This window comes from Lepus europaeus, chromosome 8, assembly GCF_033115175.1.
Source record: "Lepus europaeus isolate LE1 chromosome 8, mLepTim1.pri, whole genome shotgun sequence".
Taxonomy (NCBI): Eukaryota; Metazoa; Chordata; class Mammalia; order Lagomorpha; family Leporidae; genus Lepus; species Lepus europaeus.
Window position 1 is genome coordinate 4,152,847 of NC_084834.1, and position 21,123 is coordinate 4,173,969.

At 39.3% G+C, this 21,123-nt stretch overlaps 1 protein-coding gene across 1 annotated transcript in view; it reads right to left on the minus strand.

The window, feature by feature from the left end:
* FSTL5 (follistatin like 5) overlaps positions 1–21,123 on the minus strand; it is an 873,635-nt gene that overhangs the window by 407,166 nt on the left and 445,346 nt on the right. Inside the window, exon 5 of the mRNA XM_062198990.1 lies at positions 19,484–19,680. Within this exon, the coding sequence (XP_062054974.1) occupies positions 19,484–19,680 (197 nt within the window). The remainder of the gene's footprint in view (positions 1–19,483; positions 19,681–21,123) is intronic.

Genomic DNA, 21,123 nt, shown 5'->3' on the forward strand with positions numbered 1-21,123 from the left:
TCTCTTCTAAAAGCCTAATGGGAAAACAAAATACAGCTTTTGTATTTAGGAAGGAACAGAGCTCTCAGTCATTCTCCATCTGTTATTGGTAAGAGCATGTAAAATGACTTTTCCTGGGGGCTGGAAATGGGAAGCGTGTGGGCGATATTATCTCACTATGTTCTCCTTAAAGATGCGCAATGTTGGAATTGTACTGTTCAGGATGCAAGAACGGCAAGGTCTGGTCAGGTATTTTAATACTATTCTTGGTGGCTTTTATTATCATATTTATTGTAAGTAGAAATGGAGGACAGAGTTGGGTAAAAACTGCTCTCATTTTCTGTCTAATACATATTTCTATCTTTTTTTATTCAAATTAAACTCTTGTATTAGACTAAGAGAACAGATTTCCACCCTTTGCTGATTGAGCACCCTTAGTAAGATGTAATTTTGATTTTACCTTGATCTTGATTCAGTCTCGATCACACAACTAACAGGGGCATAGTGTTTTAATGAGTGTGTGCTAGTAAATTCACCGTCCTGGTTACTGATCTGCAAGAGAGGAAGCCCTCCTCAATCTGCTGGAAAAATCTCCACACACACACAGAGTGATTCATTCTCTCATTCACGAGTATTTCAAATGCATTTTGCTCAGTTATCCCAGTTTTTGTCAATGAAATAGCCCGTGTAAAACATGATTCTTAGTACCTTAGTAACTATTTTTACCTTTTAGGTTTTCTAGTGGTATGTTTTGGCACAGTATAATATATTTGTAATGAAGGAGGTCCTTTCCAATAGCATTTCTTTCTTATTTTTAAAAAATGATTTATATATTTATTCTGAGAATCAGAGTTAGAGAGCAAGAGAGAGAACGATGTTGCATCTGGGGGCTCACTCCCCAAACAGGCTCAAAGGCCAGCACTGGGCCAGGCCAAAGCCAGGAGTCAGGCACCTCATCCCAGTCTCCCAACCCTTGGCCCATTTTCTGCTGCCTTTCCCAGGCATTAGCAGGGAGCTGGATCAGAAGTGGAACATCCATGACATGAACTATCACACATAAGGGATGTTGGCATCATAGGCAGTGGCCCTACCTGCAATACCACAGTTTTGGCTCCTCTTTCATCAATGGCTTCTTTGAGATATAATTGATAGACCAAAAAATTGCACATAAGATGGAATTTTGCATAGCTTTCAGAAGATGGAGTCAAAAATAAACTTATTTTGGTAAAAAACTTCACTGAGGTTCATGCATCGTTTTTTCAAATGTTCATTTTTCACAAACTCTTAGAAGTTTCTGTACATTTACTGCATACAGTTTGATGAGTTTGTTTGACCATTCAATGGACATGGGAAATGGCTCTAGATAACAATATTCATAGTTTCAGTAGTTGTAAAGTGATGCATATTTCATTTGGGGAAGAGAATATGATAGAGTATATTGGTAGATTTCCTTCCTCAGTACACAATGACACAGCATTTGACATAAAGGACTCAAAATGGCAGGGCCTTGATATCTCTTGTACTTTTTTTCATTTACTATCTGGCACTGCTTCTAAAAATTTCTCATTTTATGCTTCTCCAGAGGCATGGGGCCAGCACTTTTGTGTAGCTGGTAAAGCCACCACCTGCAGTGCTGGCATCCCATATGGGCCCCAGTTTTAGTCCTGGATGCTCCACTTTTGACCAGCTCTCTGCTCTGGCCTGGGAAAGCAATGAAAGATGGCCCAAGTCCTTGGACCCCTGTACCCATATGGGAGACCCGGAAGAAATTCCTTGTTCCTGGCTTCAGATAGGCCAGCTCCAGCTGTTGTAACCATTTTGGGAGTGAATCAGTGTGTAGAATACCTCTCTCTCTCTCTCTCTCTCTCTCTCTCAGTCTCTGCTTCTCTGTAATTCTGCCTTTCAAATAAATAAATAAATCTTTAGGCTGGCACCACAGCTCAATAGGCTAATCCTCCGCCTGCGGCGCCGGCAATCCAGGTTCTAGTCCCGGTGGGGCACCGGATTCTGTCCCGGTTGCTCCTCTTCCAGTCCAGCTCTCTGCTGTGGCCCCGAGTGCAGTGGAGGATGGCCCAGGTCTTTGGCCCTGCACCCACATGGGAGACCAGGAGAAGCACCTGGCTCCTGGCTTCGGATTGGCGCATCGCACTGGCCGCAACACGCCGGCCATAGCGGCCACTTGGGGGGTGAACCAACGAAAAAGGAAGACCTTTCTCTCTCTCTCTCTCTCTCTCCTTCTCTCACTGTCTAACTCTGCCTGTCAAATAAATAAATAAATAAATAAATCTTTAAATTTTTTTTTAAAAACAGGCACATGTTTCTTCTGGACTAGCAATTCATGACAGGGCCACACTCACACAGATCATTATCATTTAAATATCTTGTGATGATGCCTCAGTCAGGAGACCAGGCACAATTTCATTCCCTGTAAAATAGTGAGGGTACTCCCAAAGGATTGGAGGAACTTTTTTTTAAGATTTATTTATTTCTCTTGAAAGGCAGAGTTACAGAGAGGGAGAGGCAAAAGCAGAGACAGTTTTCCATTCACGAATCTACTCCCCAAATGGCTGGGATGGCTGGAGCTGGGCCAGGCCAAAGCCAGGAACCAGGAGCTTCTTCCAGGTCTCCCACGTCGGGGGAGGGGCCTTAGGACTTGGGTCATCTTCCATTGCTTTCCCTGGCGCATTAGCAGGGAGGTGGATTGGAATTGTAGCAATAGAAACTGAAATCAGCACCCAAATGTGAGGCCTGCGCTGCAGGCGGCTGCTTAACCCAATAAACCACAGCACCGGCCCTGGGGGAACTCTTTAAGACTACAAAAAATTACAAAAAAAATTCACTTCCCTTTACCCTATCAGAGGTCAAGTTATGTGATTATTAGGTTGTTGGGTCACTGTGACGGTGCAGGTGTTCTAGAAATTCATGGAAAATTCAATCAAAATTATGTTTATTTTTGTGCAAATGATAACCAATGAAAATCCATGTATGGGCCGGCGCTGCGGCTCACTAGGCTAATCCTCCACCTTGCGGCGCCGGCACACCGGGTTCTAGTCCCGGTCGGGGCACCGATCCTGTCCCGGTTGCCCCTCTTCCAGGCCAGCTCTCTGCTGTGGCCAGGGAGTGCAGTGGAGGATGGCCCAAGTGCTTGGGCCCTGCACCCCATGGGAGACCAGGAGAAGCACCTGGCTCCTGCCATCAGATCAGCGCGGTGCGCCGGCCGCAGCGCGTCTACCGTGGCGGCCATTGGAGGGTGAACCAACGGCAAAGGAAGACCTTTCTCTCTGTCTCTCTCTCACTGTCCACTCTGCCGGTCAAAAAAAAAAAAAAAAAAAAAGAAAAGAAAAGAAAATCCATGTATGATTAATCTGTATCTCAAATCCTGTTTCACAAAAATAATAAATACTAGCTAAATAGTAATTAAAATTGATTTAATTCCATTTTCCAATAACTTTTTAAAATGCCCTTGAATTTGCAAGCATCTTGGGTGTTCATACAAAGAGCATCCTGGTGGTAAACATTTAGCTTCAGTGAAATGGAGTTTTCCAAGTTGCATAAAGACTGTAGTAACTGAGGAATGATACAGTGTTTTGTTTCATTCAACTTTTTTTTTTGTCCCAAATCAAATAATAAAAACAACTTCCCTCCCAAAGTAAACTACTCTCCATTATTCAATCATTCATTTGACAAATCTCTTTGCACTGTCTAATCTATGTCAGACACAGCAAACAAGATTGACAGCATCACTGGAATGTGGAGTTGGTATTTTAGCAAAGTTAGAATATATATATATATATATATATATGTATATATATATGTCACATAATGATAAGAGATGCAATGATAAATAAAAAAGAGATTGGAAAGAGAACACACATGAACTAAGTCTAGAAGTACTGTCTCTCTGCTTTAGAGGTATTTGAGTGTTAGATTTCTGGGGACATGAAATGATTTAGAAATTTAAGGATTATCATCCTGACCCTCATGAAAGGGATAAAAGACATGAGCTTGACTTTGATGCTGTCAGAGAAGTTCATGAAGATGAGTCTAAGGGTCTGTGGGAGAGGACAGAGCTGGTGAGTTTTCCAGTTCTGTATGCTTGTCTTTACTCTCTTAGACGGGGTACAGGAGAGAAACAGAAACTGTGAGATCAGGAAGTTTGCGCGAGTAAAATGTTGAAGTCATTTGAGCTCTTCCTTCAAAATCATCATGATCACGTCACAGTCACAGGATCTTGGTGAAGTCAGAGCTCTGTCTATCATAAAGAAAGTCCACCCGAGTCATTTATGAAGTTGAAGAGACACAGATATATTCATTTCTTTGGGAAATATGTAGGTTACATCAAAGCCTAAGATACATACATCCTTGTAGAAATGGACATCTCCAGGTACGAGACTTACACTTCTCCTACAAATTCAATGTGCTTTGGCTCCTCTACCATGTGATCCTGATACCTTCTTCACTCCTCCCTTTCGCCCCTTCTCCTTTTCTCCCTTCCTCCTTCCCATTTTCTTTCCCCTTCTTATCAAATGTTAAGAACTGTCCTAGAACTGGAGGCAAGTTAGTAAAAAAAAAAAAAAAAAGAAAAAGTGCCGGCCCTTTCCCTCATGGAGTGGAAATATGAAATCAAATAATTAAACAAGACAATTACTTATTACCAAAGTGCTATAAAAATAAACAATGAGAAAGCAGAGTAGATGATTAATATGATAAATTTAAAGGTTTAATCATATTTAACTGCTGCAGTACTGCAGGATATATTAAAAGGATTTAAAGTAGATAATTATAGATAATATTATGTTGCGCTGTGCATATTATGAACAGCACCTAAAAATGTATATCTGATACTAGTTACTATGTTACTAAGCCGCAACTGAAAGTACAGATTTTTAATTGTAGCCCTGAGCTGCACATAAACCAAGTTACAGGCCTTATCTTTGTCTGTTACATGCTAATTATTGCTATCATTATTATCTTGAAATCTTTAGCTCTAGCAAAGAAATTTCCACTACTACTAGAATCTACCTACGGCACTGACAATGTCATTCTACATGAAACACCTGCCTTCAGCTGCCTCATTTTGTATATTTGATAGGATTATGAGCTTTTAAATGCGAGACACATTTATCCATTTCCTCCAAGGGATTATTTGGACAAATTCTTTTGTGCTTTATACTCTTCTATGTTAAACAGGATTAATTACCATGGCATTCCCTGGAAATCCTCACTTATCTCACTTCTTTCTCCTTACAAGTGCTTATTTATTTGTATTATTTTGTACCCACTGAAATAGCTTTTTTCTGAGACAAAACAATTCATATCAATCTTAGAGTAAATAAATATGTTGACTGAATCAAAGCCTTTTTAAAACCTTTAAAACTGTAATAGGTTTTATCAACCCAAAATAAAGATTAAGTGTCCATTCTTCTTGTGCGAGTTCTAACATTAAAATTAACATTGCTAATTAATGCTATAATTAGTAATCCAATGGTAGTTTTTTCACTTGATGTTGCTATATGGGCAAAATGTTGAAATCTTTACCTAGTATATACTAAACTGATCTTCTGTATACAAAGAGAATTGAAAATGAATCTTTACATGAATGGAAGGGGAAAGGGAGCGGGAGGGGGGAGGGTTGCGGGCGGGAGGGAAGTTATGGGAGGGGGGAAGCCATTGTAACCCATAAGCTATACTTTGGAAATTTATATTCATTAAATAAAAGTTTAATAAAAAAAAAAAACACTTGATTCCACAAATGCAGAAAAAACATCATTGCTATGCTTATCCTGTTGGCTTGAAAATGTCTACTCTTTGCTTTTTATTTAATTTTGGAAATATATTCACATATGGTGGTCAATGAGGAAATTACATGTTAAGTCAAATATATTTAATACAATAATCGAAATCCTGTGAGCAAGTAATTCTTTTTATGATTTTAGTAAGGATTTGGCATGTGTGCACATTAAGAAGATATTTCATTGTATGGTATATTTCTGAAGTGAACTGGCTTGTTAAAATCTCAGGATCTAAACGGTAGAAAACGTAAATCAATCAACTCAATGCAGATGCTTTGAACACAGGACCACAAGGGAATGATTTTTCTTACTTAAATCGTGTGGTTGTCATTTTCTCAACTGTGGAAAGACCCGAGGAGCAGATTTTCCAAGTTTTTAGTGCAGTTCACTTCAAGTGCCATCTCTTTGCTGCTAACACGTCAAGGCTGCAAGGCCATCAAATAAGCCTGCTACGTTTCCTCTCGTCTTTCCACAGAAACAGACAGAGCTCCCTTTATCCCGGTTATACCGCCCACGCTTTCAGTTTCCCATACTTCACTGCAGTCTGACAAAATTAAGTAAGGAGCTGCAGAAATTCCTAAGTTTCAAATTGTGTGCAATTCTGAGTAGCAAAATTCCACCCAGGACGTGGATCACCCCTTTTCACAGAGGATCCATGCTTTATACGATGCTGGCTCTTTGGTGACATAGGCGTTTTGCTTATCAATCAGGTCCACTGTTGCAGTATAACAATGATTTGTTCAAGCAGCACTTATTTTACTTAATAATGGAGCTAAAGTGAACAGCCAGTGAAGATGGAAATTTTATGGTGGTGCATTGTTATAGGTGTTCTATTTTATGTTAGCTATTACTCTTATTAAATTAGGAATAAACGCCGGCGCCGCAGCTCACTAGGCTAATCCTCCACCTTGCGGCACCGGCACACTGGGTTCTAGTCCCGGTCGGGGCACCGATCCTGTCCCGGTTGCCCCTCTTCCAGGCCAGCTCTCTGCTGTGGCCAGGGAGTGCAGTGGAGGATGGCCCAAGTGCTTGGGTCCTGCACCCCATGGGAGACCAGGAGAAGCACCTGGCTCCTGCCATCGGATCAGCGCGGTGTGCCGGCCGCAGCGCGCCTACTGCGGCGGCCATTGGAGGGTGAACCAACGGCAAAGGAAGACCTTTCTCTCTGTCTCTCTCTCACTATCCACTCTGCCTGTCAAAAATAAAATAAATAAATAAATAAATAAAAAAAATTAGGAATAAACTTTATCATAGCCACGTATGTATTCTTAGGAAAAAAAAAAAAAAGAGGGAAATACAGTGGTTGGTATTATCTTCAGTTTCAGGCACCCTCTGGTGGTCTTGGAACACATCCTCTGCCCATAAGGTAGTACCTCTCTATGGGACCATCATTTAAGAACTTTTTTAATTTAAGAAATGCATTTAAGAAATACATGCCCAGGGCTGGTGCGATGATATGGGTAAAGCTACCACCTGCAATTGCAGCATCCCATACGGGCACTGATTTGTATCCCAGCTGCCCCACTTTGGAGCCAACTCTTTGCTACCAGCCTGGGAAAAGCAGCAGAAGATGATTCAAGTGCTTTGGCCTCTGCCATCCACAGGGGAGATACAGATGAAGCTCCTGGCTCCTGGCTCCAGGCTTTGGCCTTGCCCAGTGATGGCCGTGAGGCTAACTGTGAAGGAATCGGTGGATGGAAGATCTCTCCCTTTCTCTCTATCTGCAACACTTACTCTCAAAATAAATAAATAAATAAATCTTTTATTTTTTCAAAAAGAATTACATTTCTATCATTCTTGAAGGGGAAATTTCAACAAATTCCTTTTGGCACAATACCCTTGTTAACCTATAAAATCCAAGTCTCTCCATAATGTTCTACACATTCCCGAATATGAACCAACTCCCATTTCTCCGCAGACAAAAACTGTCCTTGTGAAATCCTTGCTATTTGGTTAGCAAACCCTCTTTTGCTTTGAATTTCTTACAAAAATATATATTTTCGTTATATTGATTTTAGAAAAATGTACCTTCTCCTTAATAAAATCATCTGCCCAGTAATTTTAACTATTTTAATTGGAAGCTAGTTTTTCTCACATCTCCATCTTAAGTTCAAGGAAGGCTGTAGACAACTGAACAACTCCTAATCAGCATTTTAGGAGTATTTCCTCTTACAAATTAAATAGATAGATGATAGATGGATAGATAGATGGATGCCATTCAACTACCTTTTCTGTTCTTTACGTATAATTAATGAATGGATTTAAGTTCTGGTCTAAATATTTCTGTCATTACTTACTCCTATTATTCTCATTAATTTCAATATGCAACTGAATAACACATCCAGAAGAGCTCTATGATCCTTTTTGTATAAAAAGATCATTAGTGTTATTTTCCTGTAGGGACCTTTTGCTACATGGGAGCTTACCAAGAGGAACATCACTTGCATTAGCTCATTTAATCCAGAAATTCTGACTTCAAGCCATACAGATTCAGGTCTGTTTCAGCAATGATTTATGTTTTTAAAACCACAAATCATGTGTTGTGCCTGAGTGCTCCATCACACAGACATATTTACAACCCTTAGAGGAGATACCAGTCTTTCCTGGTTAAGTTTGTGGCCATGCTTTCATAAAAGGAAATACTTTACTTGTTTATTGAGGCTTTTGAAGGGACTATTACTCTCTGAGATTTACTTTGGAAAGTTAAGTCAATTTGGACGATCATTCTTCAAGGACAATTTTAATTGAACCTCAGATTTCATAACAGCACTAAAGAGAGTTCTGAATTCTCAGTGTTAGAGAATACAAATTAAGAGAAAGAGGAGACACAGCACACTAACAGAGATGAACCCCCGACATGGATTCAGCTTGGATAGGAGAACTCAGGCAGACATTTTAACCTTGTCAAAAAAGGCTCTTCGGGGGCCCGATGATGTAGCAGATAGAGCTACCACTTGCAGCACCAGCAACCCATATGGGCTCCAGTTTGTCTTAGCTTCTCCACCTCCCATCCAACTCCCTGCTAATGTGCCTGGAAAGAACAGAAGATGGCCATGTTCTTGGGCCCCTGCACCAACATGGGAGACCCAAAAGAAGCTCCTGGCTCCTGGCTTCAGACCTGCACAGCTCTGATTCACGCTGCCATTTGGGGAATGAAGCAGTGGATGGAAGATTCTCTCTCTCTGCACCCCCCATCTTTCTCTGTCTTTCAAATAAAATAAATAAATGTTAAAAAAAAGTTTCTTAGAAAAAAACAACTTTTGGTTCTCTTTACAGCACAGAACTCATTAAGGGTAGAATAAGTAGGACTGTTCAGAGTTCTACATACTTATTTTAATAAGATGCAGACAATACAGCATAGATTCAAGAAAAGGTACAAGGTCATACAGTTGTGAATTTGTTAAAAAATTATCTACCTATTTTCAGTGAAGAGAGAAGAGATATTTAAAAATCATTTTCAATAGCCATTACAGTCATGAAATGTATATTCATATTTTTGAACGTATAAACATTAAAGTATCCATTTTACAGTGAAGAAATCGCTTTCCAAATGAAGGCAAATTTTTCTGCTTAATTCAATCAATTAGAAAAATGAATGATAGTATAATATTCATTTGTTAATTTCTTTGGAAGTGTTTATTCACCTATCTCATAACTAGCATGAGTGATAATAAATTCTAAGAATTCTATCCTGGAGACAAATAAGCATCGTCATTCTATAGCCACTGGAATATTGGGCATTTTCCCTGAGTATGTAGTCATTATGTCTGTACAAATATGATCTTAAATTGAGCGGAAAGTAAACATTACATGTTTTATTTCGAGCTGCTCACATGTATCTGAAATGCCAGGCTAAACATCCTACCCTGAATGTGTTTGCCTTTTTTATTTGTCTCAAAAAAGCGAGGAGGTGCCAGGCATTGTGGTATAGAGCTTTAAGCCACCACTTGGGACAGTCACAGCTCATGTCAGAGTGCCTGGCTGAGTCTCAGCTGCTCCACTTGCCATCTAGTTTCCTGTTTACGTATCTTTGGGAGGTAACAAATGATGGCTAAAGAGCTTGAGTACCTGCCACTGACCAAAGAGATCTGGATAGAGCTCTGAGCTCCTGGATTGAACCTGGCTCAGTCCTGGCTGCTGTGGGAATCTGGGGAGTGAACTAGCACATGGAAGATACCTTTCCCTCTCTGTGTCTCTCTGTTTTCTGTCTCTCTCTTTCTGTCTCTCTCTGCCACTCTGCATTTTAAGTGGATAAAAACATAAATAAGGGATCTGCATGGTGACATAGTGGGTAAAGTAACCCCTTGCAGTGTCAGCAACCCATATGGGTGCTGGTTTGAAATCTGGCCACTCCACTTCCACTCAGCTCTGCTATGGCCTGGGGGCAGTAGAAGACGTACTAAGTCCTTGGGCCCCTGCACCCTCATGGGAAGCCAAGAAAAATTCCTGGCTCCTGGCTTTGGATGGGCCGAGCTCTGGCCTTTGTGGGCAATTGGAGAAGTGAACCTGTGGATGGAAGATCTCTCTGTCTCTCTCTCTCTCTGCCCCTCCCTCTCTGTAACCCTGTGTTTCAAATATGTAAGTAAATCTTAAAAAAATAAATAAACATTAAAAATAAATAAAGGGTGAGCTTGATGGCATGTCAATCACTCATCCACTGACAGAAGGTTATGTGGTTGTTCTGACTCCATTCTCATCTACTGCAGCCTCATGAAACTGAAATTTGAAAATACAGATACGGCAAAGAATTACATCATTTTTCTATGTGCTAATTAGGCTTTTTAAAGGCTCCACTAATAGTCTAAATGATAACATGCCACATGAAACTTATGTACGAGGGCCCATTATCATTGTTAGTTTACAGACGGGCAAATTGAATCAGAGAGGTTAAATAGCTTGCCAAAGGTTACACAGATAATAAGTAGTAGGGATGTGATTTGAACCAATGTTCCATAATCATAATTCTCATTAAAAAGATAATTTTAACACAGTTCCTTAGGACTCAATTTAGGTCCATTTATTCTATTACTGTCTAAAACATTACCTTTTGATCTTTTGAAATACATATTTTATCTTAATTTTGATGATCTCTCTACTTCAGTTTTTAACTGCTTTAACTCTTTCAGATCTTCAGTCATCAATGAAAAATGTGCCATGTGTGGCCGGCGCTGTGGTTTAAGAGGCTAATCCTCTGCCTTGCGGCGCCGGCACACCGGGTTCTAGTCCCGGTTGGGGCTCCAGATTCTATCCCGGTTGCCCCTCTTCCAGGCCAGCTCTCTGCTATGGCCCGGGAAGGCAGTGGAGGATGGTCCAAGTCCTTGGGCCCTGCACCCACATGGGAGACCAGGAGAAGCACCTGGCTCCTGCCATCGGATCAGCGCGGTGCGCTGGCCGCAGCGGCCATTGGAGGGTGAACCAATGGCAAAAAGGAAGACCTTTCTCTCTCTCTCTCTCTCACTATCCACTCTGCCTGTCAAAAAAAAAAAAAAAAATTATAAAAGAAAAAAAAATGTGCCATGTGTTGTGTGTGAATTCTATTGCCTTTATATTGTTCTTTAAAATTCTAAATTTCACTTTATAATCAATTTGCAATTTATTATTGCTATTTTGTACAGACAAAAGCATGCTTTAGAGTGAAAGATTAAGTGTATAGTTACAGACATTTAAGTTAAACTCATTGGTGAAGAAGTAGACTGTATTGGATATATATATGTATATATATATATTTTTTTTTAAATTTATTTGACAGAGTTAGACAGTGTGAAAGAGAAACAGAGAGAAAGGTCTTCTTTCTGTTGGTTCACCCCCCAAATGACCGCCTCTGCCGGCGCACCATGCCTATCCGAAGCCAGGAGCCAGGTGCTTCCTCCTGGTCTCCCATGCGGGTGCAGGGCCCAACCACTTGGGCCATCCTCCACTGCCTTCCTGGGGCACAGCAGAGAGCTGGACTGGAAGAGGAGCAACCAGGACTAGAACCCGGCTCCCATATGGGATGTCGGGGCCACAGGCAGAGGATTAACCAAGTGCACCAGCCCCGGGATATATTTCTATAACTGCTCAGTTCATATCAGCAAACATTGTGTGGTTATGAAAAGTTGTTCAGATCTACTCTTTTTACATACTGTTTTATAGTATGTCTTTTTTCCCCTCCAAACTAGAGAGGGCTCTGATTTACTTGTAAATACACAAAAGAAAATCCAGAATATATATTTTTATTCTCTCTCTCCCTCTCTCTCTCTCTGTCTCTGTCTCTGCCTCTCCTCTCTCTGTGTAACTCTGACTTTCAAAAAAATTAATAAATCTTTAGAAATAATAAAGTTTACTTATCTTTATTTTTTTAAAAGGCAGAATGACACAGAGAAAGAGAGGCAGAGACAGAGACCAGAGAGAGAGGCAGAGAGACAGACACAGAGAGAGATCTGCTAGTTCACTCCCTTAATAGCTACAAGAACTGGGGCGGGGCCAGGGAAACCCAGCTGCCAGGAACTCCATGGGAGTCCCCAACAAGTGTGTGGGAAGGAAGCCAAGTGCATAATCCATTATCTGCTGCCTCTCAAGAATGCACGTTAGTAGGAAGCTGTATCAGAAGTAAAGGCAGGGCACCAGGCACTCTAATCTGGGATACTGGCATCCCAGGATGCAGATTATCCCATAACACCAAGATGTCCACCTACTCTTCAGTTAAGTCATTTTTAAAATTTATATTATGGTATTATATACCTGCAAGTAAATGAATAAAATAATAGACATTAATGGTTAGATACTTGACCTATAGGTTCTTAACAGCATCTGTCACCTAAAAACATGTAAATTAAAAACAGTACTTGTGCTAAAATAATTTTAAAAGTCTGAAGAAGTTTTTTATAGTTTATCTATAAAGACCTACTTTTTTTTTTTTTTTTTTTTTTTTTTTGGACAGACAGAGTTAGACAGTGAGAGAGAGAGAGAGAGAGAGAGAGGTCTTCCTTTTCCATTGGTTCACCCCCCAAATTGCCGCTGCGGCCTGCACACCATGCCGATCTGAAGCCAGGAGCCAGGTGCTTCCTCCTGGTCTCCCATGCGGGTGCAGGGCCCAACCACCTGGGCCATCCTCCACTGCCTTCCTGGGCCACAGCAGAGAGCTGGACTGGAAGAGGGGCAACCGGGACAGAATCCGGCACCCCAACCGGGACTAGAACCTGGGGTGCTGGTGCCGCAGGCAGAGGTTTAGCCTCGTGAGCCGTGGTGCTGGCCAAGACCTACTTTTAAACGTAGCTGATTCCTGCTAGAAGAGATAGTGGACATGCTCAATCGGACTTGCCCCTAATGGTGGAGTTAGAAATGTGCCAGGGGATTCTAATACAATCCCATCAAGGTGGCATGTACCAATGCCACCTCACTAGTCCAAGTGATCATCTTCAGTTCACAATTGATCACACTGATAGGTCTAAGAATCAAGGGATCACACAAACAAGACTAGTGTCTGCTAATACTAACTGATAGAATAAAAATGGAGAGAATGATCCAACATGGGAAGTGGGATACACAGCAGACTCACAGAATGGCAGATGTCCTAAATAGCACTCTGACCTCAGACTCAGCCCATAAGGCATTTGGATCTGGCTCAAGAGCCCATGAGAGTATTTTAGGCATGGAAAGCCAAGACACTCTGGCAAAAATAAATAAATAAATAAATAAATAGAAGAAGACCTAAATGAAAGATCTCAGCGAGTGAGATCCCAGTGGAAAGAACGGGGCCATCAAAGAAGGAGGTACCTTTCTCTGAAGGGAGGAGAGAACTTCCACTTTGACTATGACCCTATCGGAATAAGATCAAAGTCAGCGAACCCTAAAGGCTTCCATAGCCTTGGCAACTCATGACTAGAGCCTAGAGAGATTACTGACGCCATAAACAAGAGTGTCAAATTGTTAAATCAGCAACAGGAGTCACTGTGTATTTATGTCTCATGTGGGATCAGTCCTTAATGTGTTGTCCAATGTGAAGTAATACTATAACTAGTACTAAAACAGTATTTTTACACTTTGTGTTTCTGTGTGGGTACAAACTGATGAAATCTTTACTTAGTATATACTGAATCGATCTTCTGCATATAAAGATAATTGAAAATCAAAAAAAAACTTGGTGATAAATTGGAAATTGCATACAAAATTAATAAATTTTTAAAAAATATCATGTATGATCTCTGTCCTTAATGTGCTGTACATTGTGATTTAATGCTATAACTAGTACTCCAACAGTATTTTTCACTTTGTGTTGCTAAGTGAGGGCAAACTGTTGAAATCTTTACTTAATATATACTAAACTGATCTTCTGTATATAAAGAGAATTGAAAATGAATCTTGATGTGAATAGAAGGGGAGCGGGAGCGGGAAAGGGGAGGGTTGTGGGTGGGGAGGGAAGTTAAGAGGGGGGAAGCCATTGTAATCCATAAGCTGTACTTTGGAAATTTATATTCATTAAATAAAAGTTAAAAAAAAAAGAAGAGATAGTGACATTTTTCTTCTAAAGGAATGAGCCACTTGTATGATGTGGGATGCATGCAAAAGACCATCATAAGGAACCAATGGATATCAGAAGGAAAACAAACACTTTACAACTCAGTATTTTATATACAGGAATAAATTGATAATCTGCATATCATTGTCTAAAAGTGGCACTGTTTGTCTAATTAATAATTTTCTGAACCAGAAAACATAAGATCCAAAGGGATTTACTGGCGAATTTTCCCAAATATTTATGGAAGAAATTACACTAAATTCTATACAACTTCTTTTCAGAATATAGTAATGGAGAAAAAATTTTTTTCGAACTCACTCTAAGTGACCAAAATCACATCAATCTCCAAACCGGAAATACTATAAAGGAAAGAAAATTAGAATGTCAGGGGTTTGGCCTAGATCTTAAAATATCCATGTCCCACATGAAGAGTACCTAAGTTCAACTACCAACTCTGGCTTCCGAATGCAGCTTCCTGCTAATGCAGATCTTAGAAGGTCGTGCAATAACTTAACTAATTGGATTCCTGCCACCCATGTGGGAGACCTGGATTCAATCTTATCTGTTGATCAGAGGGTCCTGTCTCCATAAGAAACTAAAACAGAGGAAAACATTTAACAACTATTTTGCAATTTTTTTTACAGTTCCAGAAACATACTTAAGAAGTGGGAATCCCATGTCAACCAATTTTTTTAAAAGTATCAATGATATTTTAGAGTTAGAAAGGCAGCACAGCAAAGTGATAGAGAGAGAGAAGGGGAGAGAAAGAGAAACAGAGAGTGTGACTCATCTTCTGATTCACTCTCTGAATGCCCAGAATAACCAGGACTTGGCCAACAGGGAGCTAGGAACCAGAAACTCTACCATGATCTCCCACATGGGTGTCAGGAACTCAAGTCTGAGATCCATTGCCCACTGCGTCTTGGAATATATATTAGCAGAAAGCTATATCACAAACAGAGGTGGGGTTTGATTTCAGGCACTTCAATAGGGATGCAGCCATCCCAAACTTAACATGGTACTCCACAATGCCTACCCAACAGTTTTAGAGTTGATATAATTTGCTAGTTCTTTATTGTTTGGTATGGACTGGAAATAGTGAAAATATTTAATTATGGGAGGTTTGGTGTCAGCTAAACATTCTATTGGTGGGAGGTGGTTTTTACATCCTACAACACATTGCATAGTAAATGTGAGTTTGGAGACAAACTTATGCAATTAGTATGTCTTGAACATGTTCAATGATTTCTACTCTCATATTATAGTTCAGTAGAATGTTTCCTACAAAAAAAAAATCTACTCCTTGAACATGTTCCTGTCAGAAGTGTGTGTACTCTTGTCATGTCTTAAGTCCTTCTGGTCCTGTTTTTCTAAAAGAAATTTGTTAATTTGCTAAGAAAGTTTGAAAACTTGAGTGTGTAGTGTATATGATGTTATATCATGAATTGGTGGGGAATAAGTAACAGCTTATCAACCTTTGAATATTGGTATATGACATCCTGCTAAAGGCTACCTCCAGGTTTGAAGCAAGAAAGTCACTGAAAAAACACTGAAAAAGAATCATAATGTGTGACTTTTTAGCTTTCTGGCATGCACTTTAAGAACTGTGCCCCAATTGAAATATCTATGCACTGATTATCAACAGAACCAAAAAATTTCAGTTATGAAAGAAAATATGAAAAACTTAAAGCTTCCCCACAATACTAGGAACATGACAAGGATGCCCCATCTCAGCACTTCATTTCAACAGAGCACTGAAATCCCAGCTAACACAAGTTATAACAAGCATTTACAGAGGAAGGAAAGGCATGTGGGTAGGAAACAAAAACCATCTTTCTTCACAGATGACATGATGTCTATGTAGAAAATCCAAAATAATTGATAAAAGTCCTTCTGGGACTAATAAAACTACAAGATTAATATATGCTGCTTTGTCTCTTTCTTACATCTCAGCAATTGACAGGTGGAACTTGAAATAAAAGAAAATAATACCAGTGACACTAGCACCTTCCTCAACGACTACTCAATGGCACCCACAGTTTCCAAAATGAGTAGTTCCAAAAATGAATTTAACAAAACACTTCTTTAAGGTAATCTACAGGACTCTTGATGATCAAAATCAAATAAATAAATAAGTGGAGACATAGTCTTTATTCACAACTCTGAATCAATATTGTCAAGGTGATGCTTCCTACCAATTTCGTGCAAATATTTAACACAACCCCAATTAAAAAACCAGCAAACTATGTTAGGGATATAAAAAATTGATTGTAAACTTTATATGGAGGGTTAAAAGACCCAAAATGCCCAACATAATATTGAAGAACAAAATAGGATACCAAGTACTACCTAAGTTGAAAGTATTCTTTAAAGATACAGTATTCAAGATAATGTGATTTTGGCAAAAGTATAGATAAATAAATCAATGAAACTGGATAGAGAGCTTATATATAGACTATAAATAACATTAGTATATTTTTGACAAAGGCACAAAGGTCATATAATAGAACAGATAGTCTTTTTTTAACACATGGCTTTGGAGCAACTGGATGTCCAAATGCAAAAGTAATGAATTATTCTAAATATAGATTTGTATCTCTCACACAAAATAACTCAAATATATAGAAACCTAAATGTAAAATTCAAAACTATATTACTCCTAGAATATATCATAGGACAAAACCTAGATAACCTCAAGTTTCATGATAAATTTTTAGATGCAACACCAAAGGCATTATCTATGTAAGAAATAATTGATAAGCTGGACTTCATTGAAATTAAAAATGTATACTCTGAAAAATATGATTATGCCAAGAGCATGCAAAGACAAACCACACATCTGTGAGAAAAATGTTCACAAAGACACATTTGATAAAGGCTTATATACTGATAATACTCCATGCAGGGGAGGATAAGAAGGAATAGGAACTCTGCTATCCACTGCTGGTGGATTGAAAAATGGCACAGCCACTTCAGCAGATACTGCCGATTTCTTACCAAACTATACATATTCTTATCATACTGTCTACCATCTGTGATCCCCTGTATTTCCTTAAAGTTGAAATGCCCTCACAAATATCTGCACACATTTATTTATAGAGACCATATAATTTGTTATTGCCCACATTTGGAAGCAATCAAGATGTCCTAATGTAGGAAAATGGGATGTATGCAGAAAGAGTTCAGGAATCATAACAGGCCTGTATTACTACTTTCATGTATCTCTTGAATCAATGAGATTCTGAACATAGTTTTTGCTCTCCCAACTTCATAATCTTCAAATTAAAAGGGCACTATTAGACAAAAAGGAAGTCCAAATTAAAGGTAGATAAAAAAATGAGCAATATATGTAGCAGATGAATGTTATTATAAGTTGAATTGTTTCCATCAAATGCAGAATTTTATTTTCTTTGGAAATAGCCATTGCAGATGTATTTAGACAACACAAAATGTGGCCATTCCAGACTGGAGTTGACACTTAACCCGTGTTCCTACAAGAAGAGTCAGGACTATGTGAAGACAAACACAGGGAGAACAATATGCAACTACGCAGAGGTTGGAGTGATTCCTTCATGTCAAGGAATGTCTGGGGCTCCCTGAATCTGGACAAGTTCAGGAAGGACCTCCTTCAGGGACTTCAGAGGGAGCATGGCCCTGACAATCCCCTGCTTCTGCACTTCCAGCTTCTGGAGTGAGACTACAAATTTGCTATTTTAGCACCCCACATTGTGGTTTTGTGTTATGGCAGCCCTCAGAAACTCGAATATAGCTGTTTGAGTGGAGTGCTATGCACGGTCATTCTCCAGTGATCAACCATCTCCCTTCTAGATTTAGGTGTGGGTTGTATGATAATAAGTAGCTTCCAAATGATCACATTTTTCATGGTATTATAGAATCAGCCTATTTCCTGCCCAAATTTATGTATGCTGTTTAGGACAGAAGCATAATTCACTTCAACTTAGGTTATATGGATTGTAAATAATTAGGGAAATTCATCAATGTGATGGCCATTTCCTATTATCCTAATTTGATTTCTTCTCTCCATTACTCCCTAAGCCCTATATCTATTTTTGGAGAAAGCTTATTTCTCTTATTTTAGATCCAGACTCCCAAATCTAGGTATTACCATTTCCTTTAAACTAGACTGTATGTCTCAGTGACCCCCACATAATAATATCTATATTTTGCCAAATAGCTCTTAAGAAAGAATGACTTTTTAAAAATCTTATCCTTAATAATTGTTTATATGTGTGTGTATATATACATACATATATAATTTTCTTGACAACTTTGCACAGAAATGCACCATAATAATGTGGACTTCATAATAAAATTGGATTGATTTTATATTGATTGATTATATTGAATATAATCGGATCCATTACAATGGATCCCTCACCACTGAAATGTGCTGAGGTGTGCAGGTGATTCAGTCTCAAATAATTTATGTTCATTGTGCTACAAAAGTGCTCAATTGTCAACAGTGTCTCTGAATTCCTGATAGGCTTTGTTGACTAATAGAAATTTACTCATTACATTAGATGCAATTTTATAAATTCTGTAATATAGGGAATTTGAAACTGCTTTAGGTGTTTAAGGTATAGAAATCTATCAAAAGCGGCCGGCGCCGCGGCTCACTAGGCTAATCCTCCGCCTTGCGGCGCCGGCACACCGGGTTCTAGTCCCGGTCGGGGCACCGATCCTGTCCCAGTTGCCCCTCTTCCAGGCCAGCTCTCTGCTGTGGCTAGGGAGTGCAGTGGAGGATGGCCCAAGTGCTTGGGTCCTGCACCCCATGGGAGACCAGGAGAAGCACCTGGCTCCTGCCATCGGATCAGCGCGGTGCGCCGGCCGCAGCGCGCTACCGCGGCGGCCATTGGAGGGTGAACCAACGGCAAAAGGAAGACCTTTCTCTCTGTCTCTCTCTCTCACTGTCCACTCTGCCTGTCAAAAAAAAAAAAAATCTATCAAAAGCAAATATTTGTATTCAAACTGTAAATCATCATACAAATGCCATTTGAAATTAACATTGCTTATATTCCAGCCAAACTCTGGTCTTAAAATGTTGTATTCTCACACTCTTTAATGATATGGTTTAAATTTATTATTATTATTAGTAGTAGTAGTAGTAGTAGTAGTATACAATGCATTTAGCAAAACATAAATATATGTGTATGCTATCTTTAAGGAAGTTTGTTGATATAATAATTAATCATACCTGAGTTAGTTCATTAATATCTACAAGTCCATTATTGTCTGCATCAAAATATTTAAACATTTGATCCACCAATAGCTTCTTCCGAAATATGTCATCACCATTAGGATTTTCATTTTCTTGTGTAATATATTTTTGATTTTGTAAGTCTAAAAGCATGCTTTTCATCTTGCTGTATTCAGTGGTCTTGCAGTTATCACCTGTAACAAAAGAACTAGGTTATTTTCAGAGTGAAATTATTGAGAAGAAATAATTTAATTTATTAATATTTAGAAATTGATGTTACATGGGCAACATGTCTTCTATATGTTTTATTTATGACTTTGTATATTTAACCATATGTATTAGGAAAAGGGGATGGAATACTTTTATAGTAGGATAGAAAAGTTTCATTTCTGTCAAATCTAAGAGCAACATAAGTACTATGTAGTATCTTTTTGGGGAAAGCATTGGTGCTAGGAGAGACACAAACAAATATGATAGTTCCTATTGCCTCTGTAATTTAATAGACTCATTGTCTTAGTTTGAACCCTCACCACACATCTCTATACAAATGGTTTTATAGCTGCAGAAAATGGAGTAAAGGAAAATTAGTGAATTACCCCGACAAGACAATTGCTGGATTTCATACTTTCAATCAATTATACCTGGTTTCAAAAAATCATAACACACCTACAATATCATTATAATATTTTAAAATTTAAAGACACATAAATATAAACATAGTTATGAGGTTAAATGTGAGATTTTATTCCATGTATACATTGTACAAAGTTCAATCAGGTAAATATATTTATCATTTCAAGCATTTGACATTTCTTTACAGTGAAAAATCCAAAATCCTATCTCCTAGTCTTTTCTTAATAGATAAACATACAGTACATTAAAAATAGAGTCCTGAAACTTTTTTCTCCCATCTAGTTATAATCTAATACCCACCTATCATCTCTTCTGTATACATCCTTTTGCAATCTCTGTTAACCACCATTATAACTTTTTAAAAAACATTTATTGGAACTGGTGCCATGGCGCAATAAGTTAATCCTCCGCCTGTGGTGCCAGCATCCCATATGGGCGCCGGTTCTAGTTCTGGTTGCCCCTCTTCCAATCCAGCTCTCTGCTACGGCCTGGGAAAGCAGTAGAAGATGGCCCAAGTGCTTGGGCCCTGCACCCGCATGGGAGACTGGGAAGAAGCTCCTGACACCTGGCTTCTGGCTTTGGATCAGCACAGCTCTGGCCACTGCGGCCATCTGAGGACTGAACCAACGGAAGGAAGACCTTTCTCTCTGTCTCTCCCTCTCACTGTCTGTAACTCTACCTCTCAAATAAATTAAAAAAAAAACTTTAAAAAATATTTATTTACATGAAAGGAAGAGTTACAGAGACACAGAGATATTTTTTATCTGTTGGTTCACAACCCAAATGGTCACAAAGGCCAGAGGTGGGCCGATCTGAATCCAGGAGCCAGGAACATCTTATAGGTCTCCCATGTGAGTGCAGAGGTCCACACATTTGGGCCATCATCTGCTGCTTCCTCAGGCACACTAGCCGGGAGCTGCATTGGAAGTGGAGGAGCCAGGACTAGAACTGGCGCCTTGAACAGGCCCCCACATGGGATGCTGGCTCTACAGGTGGCAGTTTTA